We start from the raw sequence: 13,852 nt of genomic DNA on the forward strand, positions 1-13,852 counted from the left end.
GCCAGTTTCTGGGCTGGTTCACTCGGCATTGCCCCTGCCCCTCAAGGAAGGAAGACACAGGCCCACGTGGGAGGAGCTAGCCTGGGGCTGCTCACCGCCGCCGGGAGCACAGCCAGCCTCCCAGGCAGCGCTGGTCCGGGGGCAGGGGCGGGGGGGGGTCCTGACGCCGGGAATGCCGCCCTTGAGCCCTCTGCAGCAAGGGTGGGGCCAGCCCAGCAGCCCCGGCAGCAGGAAGGGTGGTGGTGGCCTCCAGGCATAGGAGCTCCAGGGTCGGCCTCACAGAAGCCTGCCCAGCCAAGGTTCAGAGCTGGGGGCCCAGTGAGACGATGCCTGAGCCAGTGCTGAGGGACCCCAGGAACCACGTCCCAGCTGCAGACACACCCATGTCTGCTGTCTTCAGCCGCGGGCCATCCCAAAGCCGGTGGCCACTGTTTACCTGGGCGAGGGGACTCGCAGGCCTGGCCCCGCCCTCCCACGTGAGGCTGGTGGGGCTGCAGTCAGCTCCAGGACTACAAAAGGCTCCTGCTGGCTCACAGCCGTCCTCAGAGGCTGCCCTGGGACTTTCTCCCACACGCCATGGGTGTTGGCCGAAGGAGGCTGGCCCCGCTCTGGGCCCTGGCCCTCACTCTGGCCTGTGCCCAGCACACAGGTAAGGTGCCCGCTGGCATCCCCAGGCCGACCATGATCGGAGCCTGGAGCCCCTGCCACTCCTCAAGTCCTAGAGTGGCCCTGGTGCCAGGTGCGCAGCAAGCAGCTCGGAGGCCTTGCCCGGGGCCCTGAGAAGTTGAGGGTGTCTGTGGGCCACTCTTCCTGCTCGGTCCCACTCCAGGAGATTGTGGGGTCAGGGAGGGGATTTTGGGGCTGTAGGGTCCAGGTGGGGGTTGGGGAGGGGTCAGCCAGGCGTCTGTGAGCCCCTGGCTGCAGGGTGCTGTCCTCAGAGGCCTCTCCCACCGGGGCTGGCGTCTCCTGCCTGCTTCCCAGGGCGCGGCCGGGCCCAGACTTGTGTAGGGGCTGCTCGGCCCCCAGCGCTTGGCAGCTCGGGGCCGTGCAGCTGAGATGCCCCTGCCCCAGGCGTCTCGCACGCCTGGTGCCCAGCCTCCTGCGGCCAGCTGCCTGCAGTGCTGAGGCAGAGGCTGCCCCACTGGGGGCTCCCTGGACATGACTCAGAGGCAAGGCCAGGTTCTCGAGGCGGCCTCTGGGCCGACTCCGCTGGTGTCCGGGCGCTGAGCTGTGCGGCGGCACTGAGCACCTCGTTTCGGGTGCAGCTCTGTCTGAGCTCTGGGTCCCAGATCCCCAGCTGGCTCTGGAGGGGCTGAGCCAGCCCACGGCCTCAGGGTCTGCCCCTTGGATGGGCTGCTGCCTGGCGGGTACTCCCGCCTGTTCCCCTGCGTCCTGAGCAGGGAACCAGGGCCTGATACCTGGTGGATGCTTGGTGGGCATGAATGCACTGTGCATGAAGGAAGGGCCCCTGGAGAAGCTGGCTCAGGGCCGGGGGGCTCACCGGAGAGCATGGTTGAAGGAGCCGTGGCCCAGCGGAGGGCCTGGGGTGACTCAGAAGAGGCCCTCCCAGGCCCCCAGTCTGCGTGGAGAACCCCACCCTCCAGGCCCGGCCCCTTCCGTCTGTGTATCCTTCGGGGCCAGCTCCAGCCCAGCGCCCACTCCCCTTCCTTCAGGCCAGGCCCGGAACAGTGCTGCAGAGCTCAGCTTCGAGCACCCAGACCTCCCTCCTGCCCCTCAGGGGCCTGGCGGTGAGTGGACCCCCCCACCTGTCAGAGCCCCCACCCTGCTCCGGAAGCTCTGCTCAGGCTGCTCGCCGTCTCCCGGTCTCCCGGCGAGGCCATCGGCCACAGAGCAAGGGCGGGCTCGGGGACAGGCTTGCTGCCTCCGTCTGCTTGTCCCCTGACGGGCTCCCTGGGAGGCACACCTGGTCTGAGCTCAGCATGGAAGCGTGGTTCGCAGCCACGGGTGTTGATTCAGGCATTTTTGAGATTCCGGAGCCAGGAACTCCCAGGTGCAAACAACATCAGGGCCACGTGGGCATGAGAGCTGACCTCTGCTGCTCGGCTGTGGGAATCTCTGCTCACGCAGCAGGGAGGTCCCACACACGGCAGGTCCAGAGCTCGGGAGCGGGCAGCCCTGCAGCTGCGGAAGCCCTCCTGGGGGTCAAGCTGGCGGTGGGCAGTGGGGGTGAGGGCTCTGAGCCACCTCCCCATTCCCTCAGGCACCGCCCTCCGTGGAGTGACCATCCACCCGCCTCTGAGGACCGCCCCCGTGGTGCGAGGTGAGACCCCGAGGCCAGGTCGGGGGCGGGCGGCTGTGTCCCTGGAGACCTGTCTCTCCGGAGCCGGAGGCGGCAGGAGGGTGCGCGGCTCCTTGCCGGGATGAGGGCCCGGCTCTGGGAGGTCCGGGCCGTGTCGTCGGTGTCCCTCGGAAACGCCCTGCTCTGTTTGACGGCAGCCCTGAACGCGGCCCACGGCGGGCGGGCGTGCAGCACGTGGGTGACTTCCACTACAAGACCTTCGACGGCGACGTCTTCCGCTTCCCCGGGCTGTGCAACTATGTCTTCTCCGCGCACTGCGGCTCCGCCTACGAGGACTTCAACCTGCAGCTCCGCCGCGGCCCCGGGCCCAACGGCGTTGCGCCCAGCAGGGTGACCATGAAGCTGGATGGCCTGGTCGTCAGGCTGACCAAGGGCTCCGTCCTGGTCAACGGCCGCCCGTGAGTCTGGGGCCCGGTGGCGCGTGTGCTCCCGGGACCACGCAGGGTGGCTCCAGGCCCCCACGCTCTGCCCCCGTCTCTCCTGGGGGCTCAGGCTCTGGCTCTGCCCCCAGACGCGGCCCCTCCCTTGTGCTGCTGACGCTCGAGCTCCGTGCTCTTGGGTCTTGGTGACCTCGTTGGGATGTGACCTGAGGGGCCTCCCCACCTGTCCTGACCTCTGCTGCCCGGGCCCTTGGATCCCACGTGCCTCAGCCAGGCCCTCTCCCTGCAGAATTCAGCTGCCCTTCAGCCAGTCTGGGGTCCTCATTGAGCAGAGCAACAGCAATCTGAAGGTGGTGGCCAAGCTGGGCCTGGTCTTCATGTGGAACCAGGACGACAGCCTCCTGGTGAGGCCAGGGGCTGGGGGCCGGGAGTGGGGGGCTGGGGGTGAGGGGCTGGGGGCGGGGGTCCTGGCACATACCTCCAGCCCAAGAGCCTCCTGGTGAGGCTGGGGCCAGGGGGCCGGGAGTGGGGGACGGGGGTGGGGGCTAAGGGTGGGGGCCCAGCAGGTTCCTCCAGCCGACAGCTCCCCCAGGGAGGGAAGAATGTGTTCTGGGTGAAGGAGGGTGGGACGGCAGACCCCACCCCGCTGGGGGCCCAGGACCCACACCCCAATGCAGACGCCATGTGTGGGGGAGGCATCTCCTCCAGGACACACTCCTGCTCGGGGTCCCAGCTTGGAGGAATGAGTTGGGGGGGTCCTCTGTGAGGAGCTGCAGCCCTGACCTCCTCGGGAGCCTGGTCCATCATTCTGGTCCTGGGGCGTCCCTGGCACGGCTGGAGTCTGATGTGTCCCCTCCTTGCAGCTCGAGCTGGATGCCAAATACACCAACCAGACTTGCGGACTTTGCGGAGACTTCAACGGTGTCCCCGTCTACAACGAGTTCTTCTCGCACAGTGAGTTCTCTCGGCGCCTCCCCATCCCCCCACCCCCGCCCGTTCCCGGCTCCTCAGTGCTCCCTGAAGCCTGCCTCCAGAATCCCAAGTCAGAGACCTCAGTCCAAACATGTGTGCACCGCCCACACGTGCACACAGACCCGTGCACTCGCATGTGTCACACGTGTGTGCAGATCCCGGCACGGCCCCGCACCGCCCTCCACCGCCCCCCACCGCAGAGCAGGCAGCCCCCGCCACGCCCTCCTGTGAAGCTGAAGACCTGCCTCTGTCCAGACCCTGTCTCTGCGTCTTAGTCCTGACACTTTGCCACCAAGCCGTGGCCTTTCATGTGACCCACGCTTGCTGCGGCCCCGAGCTTGGGGTCCCCTCTGCCAGGCCTGTGGAGCCCCACGCAAAGCCCGTCCATGAGGGCTGCTTACCAGAGGCCAGCCTGGGGGCCCGGGGGCGGCTGGCAGGGGCTCGGGCTCACTTTCCAGCCCCCTGGGCTGCGAGCCGGCCCCAGGCCCACGGAGCATCAGGTAAAGGGCCGAGCTCACGGCTCTGCAGCCTCGAATACCCAGGGGTCCCTCACTTCATCTCCAGATGCCCTGAATGTCCTGCAGAGCTGACACTTAACCGGGCAGTGTGGGCATGGGAGATAGGCATGGCCAGAGCACCCTGAGCGAGGGATGCGGGGGGTCCTTGTGCTTCCGGCAGATGTCAAACTGACCCCCACCGAGTTTGGGAACCTGCAGAAGATGGACGGCCCCATGGAGCAGTGTCAGGACCCTGTCCCCGAGGATGCTGGGACCTGCTCGAACGACTCTGTAAGGCCCAGAGTGGACAGGGTGGGGGTCTTGCTCCCACAGCCCTGGGGCTGAGCCGGGGACACTCCAGACCCGACTAAGCGAGGGCTCCGGGCTCTGCCCCAGGGCATCTGCGAGGAGATGCTGAGCAGCGAGCCGTTCTTGGGCTGTGCCCGCCTGGTGAACACCAGCAGCTACCTGGAGGCCTGCCGGCATGACCTCTGCCACTGCAGCCGGGTCAACCTCACCAGCTGCCTCTGCCACACCCTCGCCGAGTACTCCCGCCAGTGTGCCCATGCTGGGGGGCTGCCCCTGGACTGGCGGGGCCCCCAGCTCTGCCGTGAGTGCCCGAGTGGCCCGGGCCCTGCCCTGCTGTCCCCCCAGGGCGGGGGCAGGGCGGGGTGTGACACGGCTCATCCCCCCCCCCCGCAGCCCAGACGTGCCCCTTGAACATGCGGTACCACGAATGCGGCTCACCCTGTGCGGACACCTGCTCCAACCCTGGGCGCTCCCAGCTGTGCGAGGACCACTGTGTCGCCGGCTGCTTCTGTCCCGAGGGTGAGGAGGAGCCCCTCCCCGGCCCCCCGAATCACACGGAGGCATCATGGATCTCGGACGGAGCCCCTGGGTCCGAGGAGCCCTCTGGGGCAGGCCCGTGGTGGGCGGGGGCCGCGCCCCTCCCCACGCCCTCCCAGCAGACCGTGCGGCACGCGCCCCACGACCAGCTTGCCTCTGCAGGAATGGTTCTGGACGACATCAGCCACGCGGGCTGCGTCCCCGTGTCTGGGTGCTCCTGTGTGTACAACGGGGCCACCTACGCTCCAGGGACCGGCTACTCCACAGGCTGCACGAACTGGTAGGACCCCGGGCCCTGCCCTCTGCTCCCCGGACCCGTCTGGGCCGGATGCTCCTGGGCGGCCCCCTGGGAGCCGTGGCCAGGTGCCACGGGTCTGCTTCCACCTGGGGCCCGGGGCAGAGGCCAGCAGCTCTCCGGGCAGGCGCCAAGGGGCTCCAGTCCATGTGGGGAGGCAGGCGGGCCTGGGCGAGACAGCTGTCAGCCTGCTGGCTGGGTGGGGGCTGTGCCTGGGGCCCAGCACGCATGCGGGGCCTCCCTGCTCTCAGCACCTGCTCTGGAGGCCGCTGGACCTGCCAGGAGGCGCCATGTCCGGGGACCTGCTCGGTGCTGGGCGGCGCCCACATCTCCACGTTCGACGAGAAGCAGTACAGAGTGCATGGGGACTGCAGCTACGTGCTGGCCAAGGTGCGGGCCTCCCCGGGCGGGCCCGCGGGCTCCCGGCGCAGGACCTCCGGGAGACCAGCCCGGCTTTGGGCGGGCGGAGCGGGGAGGCCGAGGCGGCCTGGGGCCGACAAGGTCTGCGTGGGGGCCTGTGTTTCCAGCCTTGTGACAGCGGCGCCTACGCCGTGCTGGCCGAGCTGCGCAGGTGCGGGCTGACCGACAGCGAGACCTGCCTGAAGAGCCTGACGCTGAGCCTGGGCCACACGGTGAGCGTGGGCCGGGCGGGCGTCCCTCCTGGCAAACGCCCCCTGCGCGGGCCGTGACCCTCAGAGGCAGCCTGTGGACACCCCCACTGCGTCCCACCCGCACCACTTGTGGGTCTTCTGAGCAACGGGCCCCAAAAGACCAGCTCTGAGGCGGACCCTAGGGGCCCCTCACCTGTCCAGAGCGGCCCAGGAAGCTTCTCTGCTGAAATTGACTTAAAAAAAAAAAGTACATTTAAAAAAACTTAGGCTTCCCCAGGCCTTGGCTGCGGCCTGTGGGGTCTTCTCGTGACACACGCTGCCTCGCTGCAGCGAGCGGGCTCTGAGTGCCGCTTCAGTGGCTGTGACCCACAAGCTTAGTGGTCCTGTGGCGTGTGGGGTCTTAGTTTCCTGACCAGGGATCAAAACCACATCACCTTCTTTGCAAGGTAGATTCCTAACCACCGGACCGCCACGGAAGTCCTTGAAGTCGACTTTTTTACTTTAGTAAATCTCTTTGCTCAGTTCAGTTCAGTTCAGTCGCCCAGTCGTGTCTGACTCTTTGTGACCCCATGGATTGCAGCACACCAGGCTTCCCTGTCCATCACCAACTCCCGGAGTTCACCCAAACTCATGTCCATTGAGTCAGTGATGCCATCCAGCCATCGCATCCTATGTCACCCCCTTCTCCTCCTGCCCTCAGTCTTTTCCAGCATCAGGGTCTTTTCAAACGACTCAGCTCTTCCCATCAGGCGGCCAAAGTACTGGAGTTTCAGCTTCAGTATCAGTCCCTCCAAAGAACACCCAGGACTGATCTCCTTTAGGATGGACGGGCTGGATCTCCTTGCAGTCCAAGGGACTCTCAAGACTCTTCTCCAACTCCACAGTTCAAAAGCATCAATGCTTTGGCCCTCAGCTTTCTTTAGGGTCAAAATTTCACATCCATACATTTCCATACATGGAAAAAACATAGCTTTGACTAGATGGACCTTTGTTGGCAAAGTAACGTCTCTGCTTTTTAATATGCTGTCTAGGTTGATCATAGTTTTTCTTCTAAGGAGCAAGCGTCTTTTCATTTCATGGCTGCAGTCACCATCTGCAGTGATTTTGGAGCCCAAGAAAATAGTTTCTCACTGTTTCCATTATTTCCCTATCTATTTGCCCTGAAGTGATGGGACCAGATGCCATGGTATTAGTTTTTTGAATGCTGAGTTTTAAGCCAACTTTTTCACTCTCCTCTTTCACTTTCATCAAGAGGCTCTTTAGTTCCTTTTCGCTTTCTGCCATAAGGGTGGTGTCATCTGCGTATCTGAGGCTATTGATATTTCTCTCTTCAATCTTGATTCCAGCTTGTGCTTCATCCAGTCTGGCATTTCGCATGATGCATGTAAGGGGTTTTCCAAAATTTGCTGGCATATTAAGTGCAGCACTTTCATAGCATCATATTTTAGGATTTGAAATAGCTCAGCTGAAATTCCATCACCTCCACTAACTTTGTTTATAGCGATGCTTCCTAAGGCCCACTTGACTTCGAACTCCAGGATGTCTGGCTCTAGGTCAGTGATCACACCATCGTGATTATCTGGGTCATGAAGATCTTTTTTGTACAGTTCTTCTGTGTATTCTTGCCACCTCTCCTTAATATCTTCTGCTTCTGTTAGGTCCATACCATTTCTGTCCTTTATTGAGCCCATCTTTGCATGAAATTGTTCCCTTGATATCTCTAATTTTCTTGAAGAGATCTCTAATCTTTCCCATTCTGTTGTTTTCCTCTATTTCTTTGCATTGATCATTGAAGAAGGCTTTCTTACCTCTCCTTGCTATTCTCTGGAACTCTGCATTCAGATGCTTATATCTTTCCTTTTCTCCTTTGCCTTTCACTTCTCTTCTTTTCTCAGCTATTTGTAAGGCCTCCTTAGACTACCGATTTGCCTTTTTGCATTTCTTTTCCATGGGGATGGTCTTGATCCCTGTCTCCTGTACAATGTCATGAACCTCCGTCCATAGATCATCAGGAGCTCTGTCCATCAGATCTAGTCCCTTAAATCTATTTCTCACTTCCACTGTATAATCATAAGGGATTTGATTTAGGTCATACCTGAATGGCCTAGTGGTTTTCCCTACTTTCTTCAATTTAAGTCTGAATTTGGCAATAAGGAGTTCATGGTCTGAGCCACAGTCAGCTCCTGGTCTTGTTTTTGCTGACTGTATAGAGCTTCTCCATCTTTGGCTGCAAGGAATATAATCAGTCTGATTTCGGTGTTGACCATCTGGTGATGTCCGTGTGTGGAGTCTTCTCTGTGTTGTTGGAAGAGGGTGTTTGCTATGACCAGTGCACTCTCTTGATAAAACTCTGTTAGCCTTTGCCCTGCTTCATTCAGTACTCCGAGGCCAAACAAAGGCACTGGGGTCTCTGAGGGGTCCCTGGGTCCTGGTGCACAAGGTTTTGTTTGAGCTCCCTGAGCATCTCTGGCAGGTGAGGAGTTTGATTCTTAATGTGATTCCGCCCCTCCTACTCTCTTGTGGGGGCCTCTCGTTTGCCCCTGGACGTGGGGTGTCTTTGTTTGGTGGGATCCAACATTCTCCTGTCGATGGCTGTTCTGCGGCTAGTTGCAGTTTTGGAGTGCTCACAGGAGAAGATGAGCACAGATCCTTCTACTCCGCCGTCTTGAACAACTTTCATGTCATCAAAAAAAAAAGTCCTATCCTTGTGGAAAGCTTAGCAAAGCAGGCTGAGCCTGAGTTGGGCAGGGGTGGTCATCAGCCCTTCTCCGCCCTGTGGGGACTGTCACGACCCCTGCCGTGTGCTTCTCCAGGTCTTCGTGGTCAAGGCTAGTGGGGAGGTGTTTGTGAACCAGATCTACACCCAGCTGCCTGTCTCAGCAGGTGAGGGTGCCCGCCCCGTCCCCGCTTCTGACGGTCCCGCCTCTCGCACCCACTGAGACACGGTCCCCTGTGTCCACAGCCAACGTCACGCTCTTCAGACCCTCCACCTTCTTCATCATTGCCCAGACCCAGCTGGGCCTGCAGCTGGACATCCAGCTGGTGCCCATCATGCAGGTGTTCGTGAGGCTGGGGCCGCAGACCCGAGGGCAGAGCTGCGGTAAGAGGGTCACCGCCCGGCACCCAAGCCCAGCCCCCGTGGCTGGGCGCTCAGGGGCCTCACACTGCCCTCCGCCCCAGGCCTGTGTGGGAACTTCAACCAGAACCAGGCCGACGACTTCCTCACCATCAGCGGCGTGGTGGAGGGCTCAGCCGCCGCCTTCGCCAACACCTGGAAGACCCAGGCCGCCTGCCCCAACGTCAAGAACAGCTTTGAGGACCCCTGTTCCCTCAGCGTGGAGAACGGTGTGTGTCCAGCAGCCCTGGGGCCCGCCTGGTGCCTCGGCCGCTCATACCCGGCACTGCTCCATACAGAGGAACTCGGGGTGAAGGAAAGCCACTCACCTCGAGGGGGCTCCCGCTTGACGTGACGTCCAGCCCCACTGACCACCCCTCCTCTGTCCACAGAGAAGTACGCTCAGCACTGGTGCTCTCGGCTGACCGACCCCCATGGCCCCTTCGCCCAGTGCCACTCCGCCGTGGACCCCAGCACCCACTACTCGGTAATGCCTCCTGGCTCTGCCCTTGGGTCCGGGCCACCCTCAGGGTCCCAAGGGCCAGGGCAACAGCGTCTGGGCCCGGCCGGTCTCCCTGGCTCTGTCCCCTTGCCCGCTCACTCACTCACTCAGTCATTAATCACTCAGTCGTTCATTCGCGCACCCACCCACTGTGAGATTCTGAATCCATCATGTCCTCCTGCCCTACACCCAGGCACTAGGGCAGGGGCTGCTACATGCAGTGAGTGAGTAGCCTTCTGGCCCTGGGGTCAGTGAGAAACTGGTGTCTGGGACTGACCACACGAGGCTGGACCGCTGGGTCACAGAGATGAGGGACTGTGATCCTTCCAGCGGCCCCCCACCAGCCCAAGGACGTGACTGCAAGATGGTCTGTACACATTCTGCTGAGGGAGGGGGAGCCCCCGTGAGCCTGGGGAGGGGTCCTGGGGAGGCAGGGGCTCCGGCCGCGGCGTGAGGCGTGATTGCCGTGTGTGACCTGAGGTCCCCGATATCCCGGTGCGCCCCCCAGAACTGCCTGTTCGACACCTGCAACTGTGAGAAGAGTGAGGACTGCATGTGTGCGGCCCTGTCCTCCTACGTCCGGGCCTGCGCCGCCCGGGGCGTGCTGCTCAGCGGCTGGCGGGATGGCATGTGCAGTGAGTGTCTGCGGTAGACGCGCCACAGGCCCCACCCCCCAGCCGGGCGCGGGGGTCGAGGAGCACCGTGCCCACGGCCCCGGGACCCTGTCAGGGTCTGTGGGGCCGGGGGTGCCCGCCAGCTCTGGCCTGAGTGCCGCCCTCCCTGCACCCACAGCAAAGCCCATGGCCACCTGCCCCAAGTCGCTCACCTACCGCTACAACATCAGCACATGCCTGCCCACCTGCCGGGCCCGGAGCGACGAGGACGTCACCTGCAGCATCGGCTTCGTCCCCGTGGACGGCTGCACCTGCCCCGACGGCACCTTCCTGGACGACGCAGGCGCCTGTGTGCCGGCCACCAGCTGCCCCTGCTACTTCCAGGGCTCCGTGGTCCCCAACGGGGAGTCGCTGCACGAGCAGGGCATCGTCTGGTAGGAGCCCCTGCTGAGTGGGCGGGGCGGGGGAGGCTGGGGGCTCTCTGACCGTGCTCTCCCGGCAGCTCCTGCACCCAGGGCACGCTGACCTGCATTGGAGGCCACACCCCAGACCCAGGTGAGCTGGGAGTGGGGGGTGAGGGGGAGCCTGGTGATCTCTGCACGAAGCTTCTCGAGTACCTGCGGGGTGACATGCCCGCGAGGCCCCCCTGAGCGCCCCCTCCCTCCCCAGTCTGCCTCCCGCCCATGGTCTACGTCGACTGTCACAATGCCACGCCCGGGGCCAGTGGGGCCGGCTGTCAGAAGAGCTGCTACACCCTGGACATGGACTGCGTAAGTGTCCCCTGCCATCCCCGGGGTCCCTCTGCAGGCCCGGGTCATCTGCTAAGCGGGGCCTGTCCCCCACAGTATAGCACCAAGTGCGAGCCTGGCTGTGTGTGTCCCGACGGGCTGGTGGCCAGCGGCGACGGCGGCTGCGTCCCCGTGTCCGCCTGCCCCTGTGTGCACAACGAGGCCAGCTACCAGCCAGGCCAGACCATCCGCGTGGGCTGCAATACCTGGTACGGCGGGGGGCGGCTCCGGCAGCGGGCGAGGCCCGGCCCGGCCAGCGTGGGGCGGGCAGCTGGGGCCTCGGGCAGGGAGGTGAGGGCTGACGGGCACTGTCCCCCAGCACCTGTCAGGGTCGGGCGTGGCAATGCACCAACCGGCCCTGCCTGGCCACCTGCGCGGTGTACGGGGACGGCCACTACCTCACCTTCGACGGGCGGCGCTACAGCTTCAGCGGGGACTGCGAGTACACGCTGCTCCAGGTACACGGCCACCGAGCCCCCGCCCACCCCGGGGCCTGCTCGCTGCCCCGGCGCATGCTCACCCCAGCGGGCCGCTCCTCTGCCCACAGGACCACTGCAGCGGGAACGGCAGCGCCCAGGACAGCTTCCGCGTTGTCACCGAGAATGTGCCCTGTGGCACCACAGGGACCACCTGCTCCAAGGCCATCAAGATCTTCCTGGGGGTGAGCAGGGGAGGGGGTCCAGGCAGGAGCCCCCCAAGAAGGCTGTGTTCCCATAATTAAGCCAGGACTGGGGTTGCCGAGCCGTGGACCCACCCAAGCGATGGCCAGTGTCCTCAGCCAGACCCTCATGTCCCTGCAGAGCTACGAGCTGAAGCTGAGTGATGGGAAACTGGAGGTGATAGAGACGGGCCCGCGACCACCCTACTCCATCCGCCAGATGGGCATCTACCTGGTGGTGGACATGGAAATGGGCCTTGTGCTGCTGTGGGACAAGGGCACCAGCATCTTCCTCAGACTCAGCCCCGAGTTCAAGGTGAGGCCTCGCCCCAGACCAGGGGCAGCTGGTGATGGAAGTGCAGGCAGGGGAGAGACAGAGACCCCGAAACAGAGACAGAGAGAGACAAGCAGAGGGAAACAGGGAGAGACAGAGAGAGAGACAAGAAACACAGGAGAGAGGCACCGAGAGATGGAGAGACAGAGAGAGAGGGAGGAGCTGCCAGCACGAGGCCCTCAGCCACGTCTGGGTCCCGCAGCTGCTGGAAGCAGGGCCCCAGACAGGGGGCCATCCTCTCCAAGGCTGGACGCCGAGCCACCGAGGTGCCCCAGGGCTGTGGGCCTCCCTCCCTCCTCCAGGCTCCATGGCCCCAGGCGCCCCTTCACCCCAGACCCTGGTCCCCATGTCCCCGCACTGTCTTCATTGCATGGACCCTCGTTCCATAAGGATGCAGCCACCAGATCAGCCACCTCACGCCAGGGAGCCCTTGTCCTGCAGAGACCTCACTCCCACTCTGGGCTGTGGGGGCATCCGGGATGAGGACCCGAGCCTGTCTTTGGGGGCACCCTGTAGCTGCTACGCCACGTCACCTGTACCCTCTGCTCCAGGAGACGCCAGCGCCCAGCGGGCCGCACCCAGGGCCGCCCTCACACTCACTGGGGCTGCTCCGGGGGCTGTCCTGGAGGAGGCGCGGGCTCGAGGGAGTGAGTGGGCCCCTCCTGCGCCCGCCTGGAGCTGCTGCCATCTCCGTGTCCATCTGCCTGCAGGGGAGGGTCTGCGGGCTGTGCGGGAACTTTGACGACAACGCCCTCAACGACTTCACCACGCGGAGCCAGTCTGTGGTGGGCGACGTGCTAGAGTTTGGCAACAGCTGGAAATTCTCCCCGTCGTGCCCGGACGCTCTGGCCCCCAGGGACCCCTGCACCGCCAACCCGTCCCGCAGGTCGTGGGCCCAGAAGCAGTGCAGCATCATCAACAGCGCCACCTTCAGCGCCTGCCACACTCACGTCGCTGGGGCTCCTCCCGGCACCTGGGGAGGGAGCGACGGAAGTGGTCTGGGCTCCCACCACCCTCTGAGGCCAGCGGTGGCCGCACAGGACTCCGTGCTCCAGGGGAAACCGGCCCAGGTGGACGCCAAGCCTCGTGGGTGCCCAGGAGCCCCCCAGTGTCTGAAGCCTCTCTCTCCCACAGGTGGAGCCGGGCAGGTACTACGAGGCCTGCGTGAGCGACGCCTGCGCCTGCGACTCGGGGGGCGACTGTGAGTGTTTCTGCACGGCCGTGGCCGCCTACGCCCAGGCCTGCCACGAAGCGGGCGTGTGCGTGTCCTGGCGGACCCCGGACGTCTGCCGTGAGTGTTCTGGGACCTGCCTCCCGGGTGGCGTGGGGGTGCAGGGGGTCACGAGAGTGGGGCTGAGAGTGGGAGGGGAGGCAGGGAATCAGCAGGGCCCCCTTCCCTCGCCCCGGGGCCTGGGCGCAGGGGACGGGCATCCCCAAGAAGCCGGCTGCCTGCCCGCTCTCGCCCACGGGCCTTGTAGGCCCACACCCTCTGAGGCCAAGTCTGGGAGGCACAGAGGACAGCCGTGGCTTTAGAGCAGCTCTCAGGACTCGGTCAAGGATCGGGTGTGGGGCTGGCCCTGGGCTGTCCTTCCAGGGCAGTCCTCCGCCTGGGGCCCCCTGACTGGATGCCTGGCCCTGAGTGACCCCTCGCCCACAGCTCTGTTCTGCGACTACTACAACCCCCAGGGCTGGTGTCAGTGGCACTACCAGCCCTGCGGGGCGCCCTGCCTAAAGACCTGCCAGAACCCCAGCGGCCAGTGCTGGCACGACACCCGAGGCTTGGAAGGTGGGCGCCCTGCTGGTCTGGGTCGGGGTGGGGTCTGTCCTGGCGATCCTGGGACCGTTGACCAGGCTGGACTCCCCTGGGCCCCTCGAGGTGCCTTTGTGGCTGTTGCCTCGAGCTCCCCGCTGCCTGGGGGG

The 13,852-nt window shown here is 64.1% G+C and overlaps 1 protein-coding gene across 1 annotated transcript in view; it reads left to right on the forward strand.

Moving 5' to 3' along the window:
* The first annotated feature begins 576 nt into the window (after window positions 1–576).
* Window positions 577–13,852, forward strand: part of MUC5AC (mucin 5AC, oligomeric mucus/gel-forming) — a 31,691-nt gene continuing 18,415 nt past the window's right edge. Inside the window, 27 exon segments of the mRNA XM_070358883.1 lie at window positions 577–649; window positions 1,674–1,748; window positions 2,222–2,281; window positions 2,458–2,496; window positions 2,499–2,718; window positions 2,990–3,104; window positions 3,564–3,654; window positions 4,351–4,460; window positions 4,566–4,736; window positions 4,997–5,295; window positions 5,562–5,700; window positions 5,838–5,942; window positions 8,735–8,804; window positions 8,884–9,021; window positions 9,102–9,268; window positions 9,431–9,523; window positions 10,047–10,173; window positions 10,331–10,586; window positions 10,655–10,707; window positions 10,822–10,922; window positions 10,998–11,149; window positions 11,260–11,398; window positions 11,488–11,601; window positions 11,741–11,914; window positions 12,643–12,882; window positions 13,067–13,223; window positions 13,590–13,718. Of these exon segments, the coding sequence (XP_070214984.1) occupies window positions 577–649; window positions 1,674–1,748; window positions 2,222–2,281; window positions 2,458–2,496; window positions 2,499–2,718; window positions 2,990–3,104; window positions 3,564–3,654; window positions 4,351–4,460; window positions 4,566–4,736; window positions 4,997–5,295; window positions 5,562–5,700; window positions 5,838–5,942; window positions 8,735–8,804; window positions 8,884–9,021; window positions 9,102–9,268; window positions 9,431–9,523; window positions 10,047–10,173; window positions 10,331–10,586; window positions 10,655–10,707; window positions 10,822–10,922; window positions 10,998–11,149; window positions 11,260–11,398; window positions 11,488–11,601; window positions 11,741–11,914; window positions 12,643–12,882; window positions 13,067–13,223; window positions 13,590–13,718 (3,607 nt within the window).

The sequence above is a fragment of the Bos mutus genome, chromosome 22, assembly GCF_027580195.1.
Source record: "Bos mutus isolate GX-2022 chromosome 22, NWIPB_WYAK_1.1, whole genome shotgun sequence".
Classification (NCBI taxonomy): domain Eukaryota; kingdom Metazoa; phylum Chordata; class Mammalia; order Artiodactyla; family Bovidae; genus Bos; species Bos mutus.